The 22,843-nt window shown below is 35.0% G+C and overlaps 1 protein-coding gene across 2 annotated transcripts in view; it reads left to right on the forward strand.

Moving 5' to 3' along the window:
* SPATA17 (spermatogenesis associated 17) overlaps positions 1-22,843 on the forward strand; it is a 149,363-nt gene that overhangs the window by 74,975 nt on the left and 51,545 nt on the right. For both annotated transcript variants that reach the window (XM_058669739.1, XM_058669740.1), the window contains one exon: positions 18,349-18,552. In XM_058669739.1, coding sequence (XP_058525722.1) covers positions 18,349-18,552 — 204 coding nt within the window. The remainder of the gene's footprint in view (positions 1-18,348; positions 18,553-22,843) is intronic.

Raw genomic sequence — 22,843 nt, forward strand, 5'->3', positions numbered from 1 at the left:
TTTATTTATTAAATGATCATATATTGTGAATAATATTACTAGGATTTTAATTTTTGATTACCTTACTTGTTGAGAGTAACAAGATAATTTTGACTAATCCAAAATCATGTTAAATCATATTTGCATATTGAAGAAATATGTCTTAATTTTTAAAATTAGGTTTGATATACACATATTTAATTGACAGTCTATTGATGTAAAAAACAGGCTTATAAGACAAAGGGTGAAAAATATTTAAGTTAATAAATATTGAATTATCCCAAACCATTTATTGCTTAGATCAACTCTAATGTCCCAGTATCATAAGCAGACAGACATATATGCTTATGTATATTGAATACAAACTGTGTGACTGCTTACTTGTGTTTTGAGATGATTAGGTCATGGCAGAAATAGCAGCCATTTAATCTCCCCTTGCCAGGGCTTGTGTGCATGTGTATTCCTGAGTCCTGTGTCTTTATATATTTGGAGTGTTTAGAAAATATCAGTGTCTCTGAAAAACTTATCGCACATAATGCATTGTCCCTAGACAGTTATACAGTTCACAAGTTATACAGAGACCCCAGAATGATGTTACAATATATTCCTCCCCCCCGTTGCACACAAACACACACACATTTGGTATTTACATAATATACACATATAATATTGCATACCTTGATACTTATGTAGGATGAGTCATAGTACCTTTATTGCTACTGAATATTATACTTACAATTCGATGTATCCCAATTTTGGACATTCATGCCTATGGTTCAAATCAGTCCATATTTTTAGAAAGATTTATCTTATTTGAAAAGCAGAGTTATACAGATACACACAGAGAGAAGGAGGAAGAGAGATCTTCCATCCACTGATTCTCTCCACAAAAGGCCACAAAAGCTAAGGTTGGGCAAGGCCAAATCCAGGAACCAGGGACCTCTGTGTGTCCCACATGGGTGTAGATGCTGAAGGAGTTAGGCCATCTGCTGCTCTATTCCCAGGCAACATCATCAGGTAGCTGAGTTCTATCAGCAGTAAATCAGTCAGGAATCAAAATGGTACCCATATAGTTGGCATCATAGATGGCCACTTATGATTCCAAACTATCTTCCTTTATTCAAATTTTTAAAAAATTTGACCCTTTACTTTTTTTTACTAACTTCCTTCTTTTTCTTTCCTTCCTTCCTTTTTTTATTACCAATTTCTTTCAATGCATCCCTTCAGCTCTCTTTCAAAGCAATCCCTTAAAGCCCATTCTCTGAACCCTGAGCAATGGTAATAGACTCCAGAATGATTTTGTTTTTATAATGGCTTTTGCCCTCAGCCAAAATATTTATCACCACGAGATAAATCTTTCTGAAGTAGAATTTATTTCATTTCTCTTTGATGTTTATAAACCTCATGATTCTCTGTTGTCCACAGGGTAAAATCCATGGTTTTCCCCACAAGCATTCCAAATCTCCATAATCGGACCCAGTCAGCCTGTTCAGTCTTTTCTTCTCGATTTAAGAATCTTTGATAGTCTGATTTCTATACTAGAAATATTCATCTTAAGATTCTCTTTAGGGGCTGGTGAGGAGCAAAATAGCCCTCCATCTGTTGGAGTTAACATCCTAAGCAAGTCCCAAAGTATCTCGGCTGCGGTATTTCCAATCCAACTCCCTGCTTACAACCTGCGAAAATAATGGCGGATGGTTCAAGTCCTTGTGCCCCTGAACTCACACGGGAGACCTGAAAAGAAGCTCCTGACTTTGGATCAGCTCAGCTCTGGCCATTGTGGTCATTTGGGAGTGAACCAGGGATGGAAAAGATTTTTCAAATAAAAATAAGTAAATCGCTTTAAAAAAAAGTTATTTTTTAACGCATAGTGAGCAACATTTGGCACATTGTTATGTTGTGGAAATTCAGAAGCCTTTTTTTTTTAGAGAATTAATTTTATTGGAAGGACAGATATACAGAGAGGAGAGACAGACAGGAAGAGCTTCCTTCCAATGATTCACTCCCCAAGGGGCTGCAACAGCCAGAGCTGTGCCACTCCGAAGCCAGGAGCCCAGAGTTTCTTTCAGTTCTCCCAAGAGGGTGAAGGGTTCCAAGGTGCTGAGCCATCCTCGATTTCTTTCCCATGCCACAAGCAGGGAGCTGGATAGGAAGCGGGGGCGGGGGGTGTCTGGCTTAGAAACGGTGCCCATATGGGACCCCAGAGCATGCAAGTCAAGGACTTTAGCCGCTAGGCTACCGCACCTTACCCAGAAGCCTTCTTTTATCCTTCACCAAAAAAGATCATCTCTCTACTACTCTGAATTTCACAAATTTACTTTGCCATCACTGATGCATTTCTTTATCTGGCTTAGTTAAACAGAGATATATTAGTTTTGAAGTTTTCCTTATTATTAGCTCTTTGTGAAAAATAGTAGATTATGAACAGTTTATGTTAGCGGAGGAGATCAAAGTATAGCCAGAGACCCAAGATAATACTTCAAGTATGAAAATTCAAATGCACATAGGGATGGTAAGGGAGAAATTTGCATTTTGTACTTGGGTAATATTGGAGGAAGAAAGCTGCTGTTTATAGAGCTAGAGAAAATTGGGGAGCCATCTAGGAAAAACTTGTTGATTTGGCTTGTATGTACTACTACTTCATGTAATCATTCACTGCATCACTCTAGGTATTATTTCTTCACCATATCATATGTTGTGTATAAACTAAAATTGAAATGTAAGTGAGGTGGTCACAGAAGGTGGCTAGGAACTCGCATTTACTTTTAACATATTGGTTACTCATTACTATGTCAATTAATTCCATAATGATGTAAATTTTTGCTGATGGTATGTTGGAGCTTTCAGTTGACTGGGATGATACTCTGCTGGCTCTGTCTTCAGACCAGAGAGGGTATACCTAAGAAGCCATTGAACTTGACTGGACAATAAGATGCTGGACTCTATGTTTGGTATATGCTTGCAATGGGGGAATCTCAACTGAACTTGAGCTGTGGTTATGCAACAAGGTGGAGGAATCCACCATGGTGGGAGGGTTTGGGGAGGGGTGGGGAGAACCCAAGTACCTATGAAACTGTGTCACATAATACAATGGAATTAATGAATTAAAAATAATAAATAATAAAAAAAATAGTTTCTACTTCTAGTTTTTACTTCTTTTCATTACCTGCCACTTATGTATAGCAAACTTCTACAAGAGTTGCAGAGGTCTCTCAGTAAAACAAACTTATAAATACATGCTTTGGATATAGATTTCATAAATTTTACATGAAATTTATTGCTTTCATTGTCTGTCGCTGTCCTGCAGTGATGGACTTGGTGCACGGAGCTGATAATAACACACGTGGACTCTGAGTATAGGTCAGAACCGAAGTTTATTAGTGGCATCAGACTTTGTACTCTGAGGGTCATATGGGATAAGAGAGGAAGCATTGAGCTTATCAACAAAACCCATCAACAGTTTCTATACTTTTGTTTGGAACTCCTTTTATTTTGTATATTCCACCAAGTGTTCTCATTCACATGCTATCTACTCAACTGTTCTCATACAAGTGATACACATTTAGTGATAGGAATGGTACACACTTAGTTGTTCTCATACAAATGACATCCAATCAGTTTTACAAAAGGTATCCATTCGGTTGTTATCATACAGATATTGTCCAATCAACTGTAATCCTGTGCTCAATGACCTTCTAGGGTCACAATGTCCTCCTACAGTTGTCTTCCACATAATTTAAATATTTATATGGAGAAAATTTAACAATAGGAACTCTCACTGACACAGGGCCTGCCGTTGAAATATGTCAGAATAGCATGGGGTCTTTATGTTAATCTTCATGGGTCCCCTCTTTTAAGAGACCAAAGAAAGTAGGTCTGGAAAATGAAACATGTTGTCCAACTTACAACAACTAGTTCAAATAAACTCTTTGATGTTGGGGCATCTGCAGTCATGGTGTAAATCTTTCATCTACATATGATTTGGATACTGGAGTTCAAAGGAATTTCTTCCTAGGTTTATGCTGATTCATTTATTCATCCGTGAGTGACATGTATCACTCCTTGAGTTACCCTCAGTTCATTAAATTCTCCTTTTCCTTCTCTGAAAAATCATTTAGTTTTTATAAGAGAGATTGATTGAATGAGCCATGTACAATTTGAGAGAAAAGCTAGGGCTTGTATATAAAAGGGTAGGTAATGCCAGACCGCGATTTGAACATCTATAACTGATTGCATGTTTACAAGCAAATGTTTAGATTATAGTATAGATTATAGATTATAGATTATAGTACTTTTTAGAGAAGTAACAGCTTTATTTCTGGCAACTAAGATGTTGCTGAGTAGTAGTATTTTTTCTGCATACTTAGTAGGTTTCTTTCAAGATTATATAGCCAATCAGTATCTGACCCGTGGTCTTTGGATCCACATAGTTTAAGAAGGAAGTCTTCAACTTCAACTTCAACTTCAACTTGGTCCCAAGAGAACAGTCTACAGCACAAAACCATCATATAATTTGTTGCTATTGGCAGGCTCTCTTCAAAAAGGCCAAGTACTGAAACTTCCATGGAGAATGAATTAGCTATTAACTTTTACATTTTTATTTCCTGCCTCTTTAATATTATAGTTTTTATTATCTTGTAACATATGAAAAGGCATAGAATTATTACCCGTTGTCAGTTATATCTGAGGAGACAGAGTAGTTAAAAAACCTGGTTCTGTCACAAATCTCTTTTCTGGTCTTCTGTTCTAGCACTCTTTTGACCACCCTACATCATAGAAATAGAGGGGATATGAGAATGAAAACAAAAAATAAAATCAAAACAAATTAGAACAGAAGCACTTACATTAACTACTTTCCTTATATATACTTACCTTTTCAGAATGCAATGTTTAAAGTGTCATTTTAGAATCAATTCTTTAGCAAAACATACCATAAAGCTATCTTTTAAGTGTGTCTTGGTGGTGAACATGAATCCTAAACAATTTTGAAATCTTGCTTTAACAGTATACTAGTTTTCTAGACCAACAAGAATATTTTACAATGATTTTTTAAGATTTATTTATTTTTATTGGAAAGGCAGATTTACAGAGAGAACAAGATACGGAGACAAAGATCTGTCTGCTGGTTCACTCACCCAGTGGTTACCATGGACAGAACTGAGCTGATCCAGAGCCAGGAACCAGGAGCTTCCTCCGGGTCTCCCACACATTGCAGGGTCCCAAGGCTTTGGGCCGTCCTCGACTTCTTTCCCAGATCACAAGCAGGGAGCTGGATGGGAAGTGGAACAGCCAGAACATGAACCAGTACTCATATATGATCCCTGTGCACACCAGGGGAGAACTGAGCCCCTGAGCCATCATGCCAAGCCCTGTAGTGATATTTTTAAACACATACAAAATTTTGGTAATCAACAATCGCTAACTAAATATCTAAATATATGACAATATTTTTATTAACTACCTGACACAGCTGTATAATATGTGTTCTCTCTATATATTGCCTTTATGTACCTGACATCCTTTTTTTGGATATTTTGATACATTTCATGAAGGAAAAAGAGTATTCATTTTCTTCAGCATTACAACTGATCTAAATATTATTAGCATAAAAGCTTACCTGATGTATCAATGTTTTTGAGATAAGACATTTTTCATTTTGCATAGAAAGGAGAGTCAAATAACCCACTTAAGAATGTACACATCTGAAGATTGGACTACTGTTTCACAGTTCAGCTCATGCTATTGCATTTCAGACCCTCCTGCTCCTCCAGCTCCCACACATTTCTAGGACCAGGCGCTTAACAACATAGGTGTTATAATGTGCCTCCCAAATGGCTACATCATATAGGGTTGGACCAGGTCAAAGTCAGAACCAACTCCAACTGAGTCTCCTGCATGAGTCACTTGGGGCCTTAGTACTTGGGTTATCTTCTGCATTCCCAAACCTGTTACCAGGAAGCTAGATTCAAGCAGAATACCTGGGATTCAAACTGGCATTTCTCTGTAGGATGCTGACCTTGCAAGTGATCTGTGCTGAGCCACAATGCTAACTTTTCTTCACTTATTTTTTAATCACAACAAAGATGAAGATGTCAAAACTCCCATCATTGTCTGTCTTTGGCTTAGAACAGACTAGGCTTTTTTGGTTCCTGTTATTATCATTCATTAAATTTATAAAATGAAATTTAAAACTTATAATATGAGGATGTCAAGCCATTGCTGTAACTAGATCAGATAAAATAATTGCAGTTTCAATAGTTTTGCAGATTTAAATATTTACCCCTTTGTTACTATGGCTCTTACTCTATTTTGGTGGGCACTTTAGAAATATATCAGATTGAATGCAGTAACTAATTAGATGCTGTTACAACTGATAAATAATGAAGAAACAGAGCTTTTCAGATCACTGTTCATCCAAGTCCTTCTGTTATATCAGACTAATTTTATATAGGTAAGCTCTGCTCTTCCTCCATGCTTGATACTTAATTTTCTCTTCTGGATTGAGAAGCTCTAAAACTAGTATCAGGTGCTGCATTTACAGTTTCAAGTTCTTTTTTGTTTAATCTTTTTGTTAATTTCCTCTTCACCCATGGGCCCTCTAATAAAAAAAAATATTATACTCTTGCTTTTAAATATCAGGACACAGAAAGAGAGCATATATTCCCAAACCTTTTTATAAAATGAATTTTAACTGAGTAAATGGTTAAAGTACTCCAAAAAAACTGACTAACAAGACTGATCCTCAAGGTCACTATTTAACAATGTATGTATTAAATTTGAAAATGAAGTTCAAATATCCATCACAAACCTATGAACTTTAAATTCTTCAACAATTTAGTTGATAGACAGAGGGAGAAACAAATAGACTCCCATCCACTTGTTCTTTCCCCAGTGCACAGTGGCCAGGGATTAGTCTAGGACCAGAGCGAGGGACCTCAGTATGATTCAGGCCTTTCATGTGTGTGAGAGGAACACACTTTCTTGAGCTGTATCACTGCTCCCTCCCAGGATCAACATTAATAGGAAGCTGAGTGAGGAGCCCAACCTGGGAATACAACCCAACTATCCTGATGTGGGTTATGGAAGTCTTAATGTGACTAAGTGCCTGCTCCTGAACTTTGGGGTTTCTTTGAATGTTTATTTATTTAGTGATACAAAGGACATGGTGACACAGTCACACACACACACACACACACACACACACACACACACGACATACAGAGAGAGGCGGGGGAGAATCTTCTGTGACTTCATTCCCCCAATTGCCTGCAACAGCCGTAACTGGGTCATCTCACTGTCAGGATCCAGGAAATCTATCTCAGTCATCCAAATTGATGACAAGAATCTCAGAACTTGAGCCATCAGCTGCTGGCCGCACCCCCTTCCCTAAAGGCACGTTCACAGAAAGTTGGATTGGAATCACACATTTGACTCTCCTGGGTGCTGTTACGGGATACAGGTGTCCCACCAGGCAGCTTACACCACTGTGCTATTCTGATGCCAGACCATTAACTTTAGATTTAATGTGAGGTGAAAAGGTGACTAATTTTAATGACATAGAAAATTTGACTATTACTTTATGCATTTATTGGCTCCTCAAATGAAACATAAGCAAAGAATTATATTTGTTTATCTAAAAATATGCAAAATTGTTTTCATTTTGGTTTGATTTTAGTGTACAGTGGCAGGTTTTCTGTGTAAGTAATAATCTTGTCAATTGCTTGTTTCTGTTTACTATAGTTCTTGGTAGTTCAAAGTATTTACTCAGCAATGAGGTAGTCATTCACACAATACCATAAGACACAGTAAGATAAAAGATGATGAAATGAATGGTATGTGTGGAGAACAAAAGTAAAATAATTATCTTTAAATTTGTGGTAGCCGGCATGGTGGCTAATTGTCCATCTCTGGTATGGGCATTACACATGAGTGCTGGTTCCAGTACTGGCTATTCAACTTCCTATCCAGCTCGCTGTTAATCATCTGGGAGAGCAGCAAATAACCTAAATCCTTGGGTCCCTGCACCTATGTGGGAGACCTGGAAGAAGCTCCTGGCTCCCAGCTTCTGATCAGCTCAGCTCCGGCTGCAGCAGCCAGTTTGGAGAGTAAACCAGTAAATGGAATAGCTCCCTCTCTGTCTCTCCTTTCCTTTCCATAAAACTCTGCCTTTCAAATAAACGTAAATCACATTTTTAAAAAGTAAAATCTAATCTGTAAATTTTTCTTAGACCTAAAATTAAATGAGAAGTATGTCTCAATAGCTATTATTACTCTACAAAGAAACTCTTGCCAAAAGAATATAATCTCTCTTACTTTTAAAGAAATGAAAATAACATTTTCAAGCTCTTATGTAATAAAAAAAATGCTTTTAATTAGTTTAATGTTCTCTTTGGGACTGGCATTATAGAGGAGCAGATCAAGCCACTGGCTGTCTGCAATCGAGCATTGTGTATGGATGCCAGTTCATGTCTCGGCTGCTCATCTTCCAGTCTAGCTCACTGATAAGTGCCTGAAAAAGTGTCAGGGAATGGCCCAAGTGCTTGGAATCCTGTATCTTCATGGGGGACCCGGAAGAACCTCATGGCTTCTGGCTTTGGAACACCCCCACTCCCAATTTCATATAATCAAATTTTCACATCTTTTGAGCTGGCTTATACTGGTTGTTTTTATTATTGTTGACAATCTATTAATATGAAATCTTAACAGTGAATATCATCTGACCAAACAATTAAGCATTTTTAAAGTATGATTTTTCAGTCACTAGTGTAATTGGCATGTTTTAAAAAAAGATCGATTTATTTTTATTGTAAAGACAGATTTACAGAGAAGGTGAGAGAAAGAAAGAAATCTCTTTCATCTTCAGATTCACTCCCTAAGTGTCTGTAATGGCTGGAGCTGAGCTGTTCAGAAGGCAGGAGCTTCTTCCCAGTCTCTCACACCAATGCAGGGTCCCAAGGCCTTGGACCATTCTCTACTGCTTTCCCAGGCCACAAGCAGGGAGCTGGATGGGAATGGATTAGCCGGGACATTGACTGGAGTCCACATGGGATCCTGGCACATGCAAGGCGAGGACTTTAGCCACTAGGCTTCTGCACCAGGCCAATAATTAGCGTTTTTTAAAGAAGTTAAAACAAAGTCAATGTTGCTGAAGTAGAATGATGGATGAGGAGTATGGCTAGTATAAATCTGAAAAATAAAAATAATGGGCTTGATAAGAATTTGTTAGGTTTTCCTAGGTGCATTTGAAATGTAATTACGGAAGAATGTTTTGTTTGTTTGTGTTTTTGTTTTTTAGTTTATTGTCTGCATTCCCTGTAGATAAGGGCTAAGTTCTTAAGGTAAGCAGATGGAGGGAGACTATATTTGTGAAACTTTGCCAGAAAGATCATGGTTGTTTCAGCAACAGAGCTACATAGCTACTCCTACTTTCTTTTTCATTATTGTTAGCTTGTATATCTTCTACCATCCTATCACTCTTAGTAATAAATTTAAAATTTGTTTGTTACATATAACATACATTGGATATTGCTTTTTTGTTTTTTCCATCAATCTGTATTTTAACTGACCTATTTAGATAACTGAGGTTTATTAATATGATTGCACTAATGTTTCTCATCTTTGTTACTGTTTTTAATTTGCTTTCAGAGTTTCTTGTTTGATCTTTCACTTTTTTCCTGTTATAGTTTTAATGAGCATTTGTTGTGATTCCATTTCATTTCCTTTAATTTTATCATGTAAGTTTCTTTTGTTTGGTTGTCTTTTTTTTACTTCTCTGTACTCTTATTTTGGTATTTTATCCATCTCAAATTTCAAATAGCACTGCATCTCCTCACGGATATTGCAGATAAAACAATTCTCATTTTTCCCTCTCACTTCTTGCATTTGTTTTTGTCATTTATTTACTTTACACATAAACACTAGTATGCATTAGCATACTTGATTGAGTACTTGATTCTATTATTGTCTTTTATTGATAAGATCAATTAGGAATAAGAAAAAGCAAAAGTTTGTATTTTAACTTTATTGCTCTTTCCTCCTGTAAATAGGAGCTTCTTGTCTATGGCATTTTTTTTTCTTGCATTTGTTGCAAGGTTGTTATATGAGCAACAAATTCCATTAATTTCTGTTTGAAAAAAAATTCATATTTCTCCTTTGCAAGTGAAAGACAATTTTGCAGGTGTTATTAATTCTATGTTCTCTCAAAAATTAAAATTTTTGTTTCATTCTTTTTGTTTCACTCTCCTGTTAATTGCATGGTTTATGAGGAAAATTAGATATAATTCTTATCGATGATGTTCCAAAAATTAAGCTTCCCAACAACTTCCTCTTAGCTTCATTCAGTATTTTTATTTACCTTTGGTTTCCTGAAGTTTGAATATGATATGCCCAACTGTATGTGTGTGTTTCTGCTTTAGATTTATCATGCTTGGAGTTCTTTGGCCTTCCTGTATCTGTAATTTAATATCCTACATTAGAGATCTTAACCTTTTAATCTCATCTATATTAAATTCCTACCCTGCAAATTCCAACATTCATTCTGTATCTGATCTGAGAAGAATGTTGTTGATATTTTTCTCAAAATCATATTAAATCTGTAAATTGTTTTTAGTAGGATGGGCATTCATGATATTAATTTTACCCATTTATGTTTATGGAAGATTTCCTGCGTTTTGGTGTCTTGTTAGTTTCTTTAACATTTTTGCAGTTTTCATCATGGAGATCCTTCACATGCTTAGTTAAAATCACTCTAAGCATCTACAGACGTTTTATTTTGAAGCTATTATGAATGGAAATGATTTTGTACATTTTTTTCTCAGTCATCAAATTCTTTTTTTTTGGGGGGGGGGAGGGAATCAAAATTTAATTTTAAGGACACCACTGGAGATGCCCTTTAATACAACATTTTCTTCTTCACTTGAAATGCAAAAGGTGGAATAATTCTTTTAAATGGTACATTTTATGAGTTAATAATGCATGCATTTGTACACACACACACACATTCCATTCTTTTTGTACACAAAAGCTGCTGATTTTTTGTGTACGGATTTTATGATGCTGAAATTTTTACCAAACTTTACTCAAGAGACTCTCTTATGAATTCAAATAGTCTGTTACTATGCTGCATTTTCTTTCTTTTTTTTTTTTTGTATTATGTTGCATTATGTGACACAGTTTCATAGGCTCTGGGATTCCCCAACCCCTCCCTATACCCTTCCCCCATGGTGGATTCCTCCACCTTGTTGCAGTATTACAGTTCAAACCCAATCAAGATTCTTTCATTGCAAGCATATACCAAGCACAGAGTCCAGCATCTTATTGTTCAGATAAATTCAACAGTTTCTTGGGGAGACCATTTTTGGTCTGAAGGCAGAACTGGCAGAATATCATCCCCCGATCAATTAGAAGCCCCAGCACAACATCAACAACAATTTACAACATTATGAAATTAATTGACATGGTATTGAGTAACCAGTATGTTAAAAAATGCAAGTTCTTAACCACATCCTGTGACTACTTCATTGACCCTTCAATTTTAGTTTATACACTGAACCGGCTGCTATATACCTTAAAGTGGCTAATAGCCACAGTTGTCTCGTGTCTGTTTTCATTTTAGTATTTAGCAGTTTATTGTGTTGACGAATAATTTCACTGAACTTGGTAGAGTTTGGGATAGTCTAAACTGGCTTATAAATCTAACAAGGCATTTGTCAACAGTTGAGGTGCAGAACAGTTTTAAGAGGGGTGTGCAGAGAAATCTTCATACCCTAGTGAGGAGTAACTAATCTTTGTGTCCTACCTAATAAGGTATATGTGGATGCACGCTGACCGTTTCCTGTATGCTGCATTTTCAGTACCCTATTTAGAGCATTTTGTCATCTACAAATAAGGATAGTTTGACTTCCTAATTTCCAATTTGTATCTCTTTGATTTCTTTTTCTTATCTAATGGCTCTGGATTAAACTCTCACGATATATTGAATAGTAGTTGTGAGAGTGGATACCCTTATGTGATTCCAAATATTAGTGAAAATGTCTCCAATTTTTCCCCATTCAGTGTGGTGCTAGCAATGGGTTTTTTATATACTGGTTTTATTATGTTAAGGAATGTTCCTTCTGTGCCCATTTTTTTATCATGTTAGGGTATTGTATTTTGTCAAATACCTTCTCTGTATCAAAATAATTGTATAGTTATATTTTTCCACTTGTCTGATGTATAACATTTTTTGATTTGCATATATTGAAACATTCCTGCATATGAGTATTATATCCCACACGGCCTAGTTGAATAATCTTTCTGAAATGTTATTTGATTAGCTAATATTTTATTGAGGATTTCTGCATATATGTTGATCAGGAATATTGATCTATAGTTCTCTTTTATTGTATCTTTTTTTTATTTGAAATTAAGATATGCTGCCTTCATAGAAATTTGGAAGGATTTCTTCCCTTTCAATTATTTTCAATACTTTAAAATAATTGGAATTATTTCCTCCTTGAAAAGTTTAGTATAATTCAGCTGTGAAGCCATTCAATTTGAGGCTTTTCTTTGTTGGGAGGGAAGTCTTTATTACTGATTCAGCTTCCACCCAAGTTATTAGTCTATTTTTTCTGTGTCATCCTTACTCAATTTTAGATAGATCATATGTGTCAAGAAATCTACCCATTTCTTTTAGATTTTTCAGTTTGTTCACATATCTGTTCATAGTTATTCCTGATAATTCCTGATGGTCCACTCAGCCCCACAAGCATTTCCAGCACCGGCTACCCGTGAGTGCTCTGTTGTGCAAGATTGTGAATCAGAGCCTGGTCGAAGGGTTGGAGCATGGATGTGTCTCACAGTTGTAGATGAGATTACATTAACCCAGAGTTAAAGGCGGAGGAGAATGCAGATTTGCACCTAATTGTGGGTGTCCAACTGGAGTCAGGCTGTAGCTAACCTAGAGCAACAAAGATCTTTGATGAACTTAATATGCTGCTCTCTTCTGGCTGATCTGGGCTGCCTTCAGAATAGTACCCCACTGGCTTATGCACTTTGTAGGCAGATGGAGGAAATAAATATGTTCCTGTCAACATACAATGATCTGTCAGAACACTTGCTCCAACTGTATCTCCAGTGCAAGCCCAGGGTCAGTGCGGTCTACCAGTCTCTAACTAGGCAGTTTTATCAGGTGACTCTGGGTGCATTGTTCTGCTCCCACCTTTCTGTCCCATCTGCCTATTTTCTAATACTTGGCATGGTGTCTCTACGTGGTGTCAATGTGTAGGTATGCTGTCCACACCTTTCCACAGGTGTCTCTGCAGTTTTGGTAGAATTTACTACAACAAACTTTCTACAACTCTGGGCTAGGAGTGTGCTTCATTTGCTTATCTTCTGCTAATAGTACATTCTTCTATTCGGCCATCTTGACTGGGCTCGACAATTTGTTTTCATGAAGTCTCGCTTTATGTCAATAAACTCAGTGATTTTCTTTTTGAATCCACAGTGTGTCTATGAAATTGTTCTTCTTTTGAGGACACTGTAACTCAGGGTTAGCATGAGTCTGGAATACAGGCAGGAGTATAACTGCTGTACCTGAGAAATGACCATGTTTCCTGTTAGTTCTCAGCAAGAATAATTGAATGTAGAATATCTTACTAAACGCTGGACTGTGACAGTGTGTTAACACTCTTTGACTATCTCTTAACAGCAGGGCAATTATTTGCTGAGTGGGATTTTTATAAATCCCCTGGCACTGGTATGTCCAGATAATTATGATGAAGTGCATTGGTCAGTGCTGATTCAGCAGTTCCTGCCCTAACAGGTATTTCATTCACAGGTCTCTGGCCCATTTTCACTTTCCTAGTCATTACAGATCTTTACTGCTCTTTCTTCCTTTGTCTTTTTTTTTTTTCGGTGTGTTTGATTAAAACTTAAAAGTCAAACATATTTTAGAAAAGTATTTTAGAACCGATTGTTTCTCGTACTATTCACCAGTTTTCAATTAAGACACATTGCTGTATTTCTAAAGTTTGCTCAAGTGGCAGTGAACAAGTCCTACGCATTGTAATCGTCATTTCTGAGAAAATAGTTTGAGGCTCCTGCTCACCTGGTAGTGTCATTATTCATTACTGAAAGAAGTAGCTATTTTCACATCATGAAAAATTATTATTTTTCACATGGTGAATTGTGAAACTGAAACTGTAACTGTGATTTGGGGACTGTAAGTACACACAACCCTGGCTTAGATTCTTATTTTGCAGAAATTTGTTTTAGAAGTGAACCCCGGGAACAAAGAGAAGGGAAAAAAAATTAGGCTATAACTTCCCCCGAGGCAATTACAAAATAAAGGTCAGTGTGCAAGTAGAAAATACTCAGGAAAAGCATTCTTCTTGAAATAAAACAGCGTTCTAACTATAACTAATACAATCATTTGTTTTCAAATCAGTTGTGCTTTTAATACTCTTTCAAATGGTACTTAAGTGTAAGAATAAACTCTAAGAAAAGAACCAACCGATTGTTAGAAATATGAAATTATTCAAAATATTAATATGATACTAAGGGTGACTGGGTAACAAATGGTACATTTGCTCGTTGCTCAGCCTGACATAATTAATATTCTAGGTCATGCTTAAGTTCCCATGAATTCAAGAAAAATATATATCTATTATGTAACTCATTGCTTTTTTTCCTCCTTCTGACGAGTCAGAATCCTAGCCTTTAAAAAAAAAATCAGTGCTTTTACACCTCATTTGCCTTATTCACCACTGGGCCACCAGTCAGCAGCCTGGCCTGACGCAAGGAGGTCAGTAAGAAGCTATTAGCAGGGTCCTCTCATGAGATTTCTTGGGTCTTATTGAGTTGAATGTTAGCATGACAGTACTGCAAATAACTCAGTTGTAGGCTTTTTCTTTTTTTTTAAACAGTTAGCAAAGATTTCCCCATAGTGTTGGTCACTCTAGAAAATTATTGCTGAAAATGAAGTCCCCAAAGCTACATTGGCAGTAACCCTTCTAAGTTGTGAAAAATGTGAAAACTGGAAAATATGTCATAGTCTCTTAGGGTTAAGTTTGTCTTTGACTCATATTAATGTTTTTGAAAATTCAGCAACAAGCAATTATTCACAAATGATTTACAAATTTTGAAATATGGCCATTGAGACAATAGAAATTTAAAGTTGCTTTACTTATTTAAAGAAATGATTAGTAAGTGTGTACCATGCCATTAAGTAAATGGGTTATTAGCTTGTTGTTGGAGTTGAGAGAGTACTGAAACGCTTTTATTGACATAAGTTAGTAAATGTGTTAATTTCTAAAATACTGACACCTTGAAGATTTTAAGTAATTCATTTGAAATTCAATTAAAGTATATTTTCTATCTATATTTCATTTAAATTGCAAAGAGAATACACATGAGGAAGTCTCCATATAGGTTGCAAAATATAATTTAAGAAAGCTATCATATCTACTGATTGATTTGCATTTCCCATCTAGCCTATGTATACATGTGCATGCAAATGTGGAAGGAGATCAAAGAAGATTCCTAATAGGGTAGAGTTAATAGTTGGTACTTATTGGGGTAGAGATTTTAATTGATAAGTTTTAATCCAATTAAATTGCATATATTACCATTTTAATCTGGAAAGTTGTGAAAATTTAGCATTATTCCTAAAGACTCCAGTTAATCATATTATCAATAAGCAGAATGGCATTTTCCTATATCTTTGTCATAGAATATGTAGATTTAGTCATATTTAATGTTAAGATAATCTTTAAATATCTGACATTGATTTTTTTCATCACTATTGACACATTCTCACATTAAAACCACTGGAAAAATTTTTCAGTACTATTCTTCTCTGAAATATTAATATTCACTGAGAGTTATTACAAACATATACATATATATTTTCTGTTACTAACATTCATTTAAACTGTGTCTACATTGTCTATACTTATTAGAGTGAGAGGATATTTACATGACATTAAAAATGGTTAATATTCTGTGTGTAACATTTTTTAACATGCTGGATTTTTAGTGTTAATGTATCTCACAGAAGAAAATGCTCAGAAATGTTTTAAAATATGTAAATATGATTATATTAACTTCCCCATACATAATAGAATTTAATAGGAAAAGTTATATTAGAGTTGACGAGGTGATCTGGCAATCTTGTTCTATATAGCAAACCATGTTTTTCCTGAAAGCAAATTGAAACTGAATGAAAAATGAAGTATTTAGAAAAAAGGTTGATCCACAAATTCTTTGAAAATAGTAACATTTTAAAAGGAATCTTAAACATTGAACTATGACATTTATGTTGCTTTAGAGAACAAAGAAAAAATACAGGCTTTTCATTATTTTTTCCATTATTTTTTTCTGAGCCACATGTTGGTATTCTAGATAAGTGTTTACTATTCATTTAACGAGTATCTGCTATGTGCCTAGCACTCTGGTAGGACTAGGGTTGCAAAGTGTCCATCCCTTTTGCTTCGATTTCTTGCTTATGATACACTGATGCACTCAGAGATGACTAGGAAATCATTGGATAGATGCATGGTAGAGATATCCCCAGGTTATTAAGGAAGTATTAGAAGTAAGACACTGAATCCAGCCTGGGCAGCTATTAGCACCTAATATTTCTTGAAATGGTGGCCAACACATATAATATTATTTTTTCAAACTCATTTTGTCTGATTATTCTTACTGTGGTGTAACTGCTGATTATTTTCTCGGGTAAACAGAACAACCAAGAACGTGCTTTGGTATGATGTAAGAGGAAAAGCCACTTGAAAAAAAAAATAATAGGGATATGGCTGGGGGAAGTTGTGGGAGGAAGAGAGTAGAGTCCTATGCTTCTAAATCTGTGTTGTGAACAATGTGGTATCTATTCATATAAATTAAAAATCAGAATAAAATAATAAACACAAAAAGACAAGCACATTTGTTATAAGAGATTTATTGGATACTTTATTTGCCCAATGTCTGAGGTGCAACCAAACACAATGTATTAATTCTTTTTTTTTTTTTTTTTTTTTTTTTTTTTTTTTTTTTTAAAGATTTATTTTATTTTTATTACAAAGTCAGATATACTGAGAGGAGGAGAGATAGAGAGGAAGTGGAGCTGCCGGGATTAGAACCAGCAGCCATATGGGATCAAGGCGAGGACCTTAGCCACTAGGCCACACTGCCAAGCCCCAATGTATTAATTCTTTAAAAATGTAAATTATGATTTTGAGTATGAATTTTCTGTGTTCACAAAATTAATATACACATACATATATGTGCATATGTATCTCAAAATAAATGATGTAAAATGCCACTGAAATTCAGTTTTATCAAAATATGACTCAAAAAACTTGAATTGTCAAGTAAAAGTATATTTCCATTAAATGGCTATCTGTTCATTTTGAGTTAGCAATTTTTACACTCATGTCTATTTTATTTCTGTTTTATGGAAGGCGCTGTGATGAATCTGGACTGTTTTGTTGGTGTGTCAGTGATAGATCAGCAGTGATAGCATGATACTACAAGAAGTATAGCACCTAACCACATCAAAGCCATTCACTAAATATTTTATGTTATTTTGAGTGATCTTTAAGGTAGCAAATACATGTGATACAGCTTGTTTATTAAGAGACTTAAAATTACTACCATTATAATATATGATTGATTATACTAGTGCAATACATGTGTGGTACAGTTGTAGACCTCAGAAATATATATATATATATATTAATATTTTCATCATGCAGTCAAAACTCCAACTCATCTTTAAGTATACATAAAAAATTTCATTTTGTTTCTGTATTATTTTTAAGAACAAGTTAAAGAAACTCAGTGGTATACATTGTAATACACAATTAACTTATCTGTTGTGAAAATATTGTGAAGTAATTAAAAGGATTAAGAAAGAAATAAATCAGAGGAAACAAATAAAATAAAGATAAATGATTAGGAAAAATTAAAACGATCAAATGTGAATACATACTGGTACCCCAAACTGGTTCAAGCATCATATATTTTGCTTCCTCTAATGAATGTATGACTTCAGCTATGTGTGTTATTTAGTTGTAATATATGACTTGATTACAAAATGTATGAACTAAGGTCTTTCTGCTGTTTTTCTGAAGTACAGCTATAATGTATTTGCTCTATAATTTTTTTACATTTTTAATATTCCATCCTTAAAGATGCTGAGATTGTTTGTAATGGAGATGAAATATGAATACTGTGTGAACCATTGTTTGTTGAGTCTGAAGTCTGGTTAATACCGGAGTTTCAGTTTAAAATATTCCTTTAACATGAAATTTGCCATAATGTAATATTGTTTTCTTTTATTATATATGAAAATTGAAGGCAAAAGTAAAATGCATTTCTTTTTCTTTTCAGATCCCAGGCATATATAATTCCCCATTCAGAGCTGAGCCTGATCCATGGGAGTTGCGGTTACAGAAGGTGAAGCCTTTAATACACCCACGGCCTGCAGTGAAGCACATGTGTTCGCCAAGTCTTACCGATTGGCTGTCTTGTCCGAGTGCTCTTTCTTTTCCTCAGTCCAAGTTTCTGCCACCTATTACCAGGAAACAATGTCAGGTACTCATTGGACCTACCAAATCCTGTTGTTCACTTATTCTTGCTACATTTGTCATATTTGTCTATTTTTTTGTTGTGGCATTATGACATGTAACAAAATTCTCTTGATCATTGCTAAGTAAACAATTCACTGACACTGATAGTAAGTACTCTCATCTTGTTATGTAGCCATCACCACCATCCACCTAAAGCATCTACTCCAAATTTCTGTTGCCAGATCATACACTCATGGTGTTATTAATTTTTGTTAATTTTTAGCTATTTTGTTTGTTAATTAACTATTGTTAATTTTTTGAGGATTTGTCATAGTGTTTCCCACAATTTCAATTCCATTTCCTGTTCATTTCAGCAGGATACTAGGGGGTACAATTTTTTTAGTTGCCATGTGTCTGCAATGTCTGGGGCTTGGCTGGATGGAAGGCAGGAATCAGGAATTCAGTCTGAAATCTGCCATGTGGGTGGCAGGGACCCAGACACCTGTGTCATCACCTAGTATCTCCTGATGCATAGTAGCAGGAAGCTGCAATAAGGAGCAGAGTGACAGTCAAACACAAGGCTCCAATATGGTCCATGAACCTCTCAAGTGTTATGAACCACTACATCAAACACCTGCTGCTGTTCTTTTATTTTTTTTTCTTCTTTGTATTGAAAAGAAACTTTTTTTTATCAGGAAGCTAGTTTAAAATCACAAAAATAGACAGTCTATGTGTATGTGTATGTGTGTGTATATATATATATAATATATATTATATATTTTTATTATGTATATCATATATTATATATTATATATCATATTATATTATATATATTATATGATATATTATATATTATATATATAATATTTAAAATATATTATATATAATATACATTATATATAATATATATATACACACATGCACATATATATAATATATATATATATATAAAACACAAACATTTAGTCTTCCATTATGGTGAGTAATTAAAAATCCTTTCTTATGCATTTTTTGGGTAAACATTATATGTTCCAATGTCAACCTGCTGTTACTTCTACTCACTATAACTTAGAACCTATTAACCAACCTTTCACTTTTACACTATTCTGTACTCTCTCTTGTTGAACATAATACATACATGAATGCAAACATTGCATGGTACTATATGTAGGACATGTCAAACACACCAAGAAAGTAGGCAAATTTATGTTTCATATTAAATAATGGGGTATTGAATATGGAAGTTAAACATGATTATTTTTGCTTGAAATCTACTTTTTCATGTGAAAATTTTGTTAATACACCACTTTTTTTTATTATGTTGCATTATGTAACACAGTTTCATAGGCTCTGGGATTCCCCCAACCCCTCCCCGTGCCCTCCTCCCTTGGTGGATTCCTCCACCATGTTGAAGTATTACAGTTCAAACCCAATCAAGATTCTTTCATTGCAAGCATATTCCAAGCACAGAGTCCAGCATCTTATTGTCCAAATAAATTCAACAGTTTCTTGGGGAGACCATTTTTGGTCTGAAGGCAGAACTGGCAGAATATCATCCCCCAATCAATTAGAAGCCCCAGCACAACATCAACAACAATTTACAACATTATGGAATTAATTGACATGGTATTGAGTAATCAGTATGTTTAAAAAATGCAAGTTCTTAATACACCACTTTGTATAATCTGCTATTACTAGAAAATCCTTTATATACAACCAATTTTATGTAATTTAATCTTTCATCTGATTGGCTTTTTAAATCATGTTAAACATAGCCTGTGGGCTTGAGTAATTTTAAAAGTATGTATTTAAAAGTTAGAGATGGCCCAAAGCAAGACAGTAGTTGTATTGTAGTAGAACAGAACTTGCATATGACTTCTGGGGCTGAACAGTGGGGGTGGATATCCAGTGATGACCGTCACTCTCTGGAATCCCTGAAGAGTCACAGTTCCATCATGCCCATCAACATGTGACACCATGAAAACAAGTGCCAATAGATCATATCCATTTGGAGTTGGACCACATTTGACTTACAGTTAGGCTTCCAGAACTTCTGACCCTTAGCTGCCTGCACAGACTCACACCTGCATATATATTGCTGTATAATAAATTACCATAAAACCCAGTGTCTTAAAGCAGAAAACATTTGTTGAACCATAGTTTCTGTTTCTGTGGATCAGCAGTTCAACTGCAGATTTTGTAAGTGCCTCTAACTCAGGTGCCTCAAAATGTCAGCCTGGGCCATGGTCTCAAAATGAGTGTTCATCTTACCAGAGGGAATTGGCAAGACCAGGGTAAAGAGACCCTCTTAGTTGTTTTCCTTGTTTACATGATGAGTGATTGGCATGTGTTATCCCTTCTCCACATTGGCCTCTGGACGGAACGACCTTATAACTTGGCAGCTGGCCTCCTTCAGAGTAAGTGATCCCTTAGAGTCAAAGTTCTCAAAATACATGCCATAGGCTTTTTTTGTTTATTTATTTTTACAATGTAATGCCAGAAGTTGCATTCTATCACTTCTGTTATATACTAATAATTAGAAATGGCTAGTCACATTCCATACTTTTGGGCAAGATATTATGTAAAGGTATGAATAACTATAATCAGTGATTATCGGGAGCCCACTGACAGACTGCTTTTCCCAGTCCAGAAACCACTGAAAAAGCCTTTGCTATAAGATGACACTTCATGCTACGCCGTGAAAAACTTTCCCACTTTATTGTAATTATTTACAAGTTGTGTTTCCACACTGTAGAATTAAGTCCTTAATATCCTTTATTATTTTTGCTCTCTCAAAACTACTAACTGATAAGTAATGCCATTGTGGAAGGAGCTATAAAATAATTGAAAATCTGTAAGTGCAATTTTCTCTTGAGACTGCATTTTTTTAAAAAAAAGATTTATTTATTTTTATTACAAAGTCAGATATATAGAGAGGAGAGACAGAGAGGAAGATCTTCCGTCCGATGATTCACTCCCCAAGTGAGCACAATGGCCGGTGCTGTACTGAGCCGAGAACCTGGAACCACTTCTGGGTCTCCCACGCGGGTGCAGGGTTCCAAAGTTTTGGGCCATCCTCAGCTGCTTTCCCAGACCACAAGAGAATGCTTTTCTTTATTTCCTTATCCATGATTCATTTCCTCTGAAATTCTATTTATATCAGTATTCACAATTACCTCTAAACAAATCTGTCTCTTCAAATAGGATATAGAAGCTCACTTGCTAAAATGGAAGAACAAACAGGTTAGAGTTGAGCAAGAGGACAAATACTGGGGAAAATTGCCACTGTTCTAGGCACAAGTATGTTTAGAGTATGGTGTAATTGTTCCTTTTAAATGCTAGACCAATATGCTAATGAAAACGTTTAAAGTCACTTTAAATTTAAAATACATTTTAGATATGAATAGCTGAATCTTTACCATTTTGAGTTATGCATATTTATTTCTACTATAACAGGAGATGGTTTTATATAACATTACCATAGTCAGCAATTCAATTACTAATTATTCCATAAAGGAAATAATAGCAGTTGTTACCATTACATACGTATGTGTATTCAATGTAGTGTTCAACAGCTGTTACATATAATAAATAACACAGCAAATCAGAATTTTCAGTAATCAGTGTTGCATGCCATATTCTCTGAGGTAGCTATTGGTGCTACATAGAACTCATAGAGTAAGTCTGAATGCAACTTTTTAGGAAGTAAAAATTATATCCTATGAATAAAATAATAATATATTTTAGCATTTCTAAATTGGTAATTGTATGGGGATCATCTAAATTAAACTTACAGTAAAGTAATCACAACCTCAACCATTAAATATGACGCATGTGATATTGTGTTTTATAACATTTTCACTTTTGCTTTATTGTTTTGTTTTATTATAGTTTTATGATGTGACATCCTTTATACTTGTCTCTTCATTGCTATAATTTTCTCAAAACAAGCATTTCTATTTGTATGTATTTTTGAACTTTATTGTTTTGCATTTTGTATATATAATTTTTTGTGTGAATGTACATACATAGGCATACATAATGGGTAACTGGAAGACATGTAGAGATATAGTAAAAGATATTTATGTAAATTTTTATGGAAAATGCACATGCATATATATTATATATCAAACCAGAAATACATATATTTATATAGAAACAGTGATATGTAAAAATATATGTTTGTATAGGAAATATGTATATGCAGTAATTTATATACATAAATATATTTACACAACTATTTGAGCACTGACACACACTACTGAACTGTATTTGTCAAATAATCCACAAAATGATCCCCACTAATATGTATTTTC

The sequence above is a fragment of the Ochotona princeps genome, chromosome 10 (assembly GCF_030435755.1).
Source record: "Ochotona princeps isolate mOchPri1 chromosome 10, mOchPri1.hap1, whole genome shotgun sequence".
Classification (NCBI taxonomy): Eukaryota; Metazoa; Chordata; class Mammalia; order Lagomorpha; family Ochotonidae; genus Ochotona; species Ochotona princeps.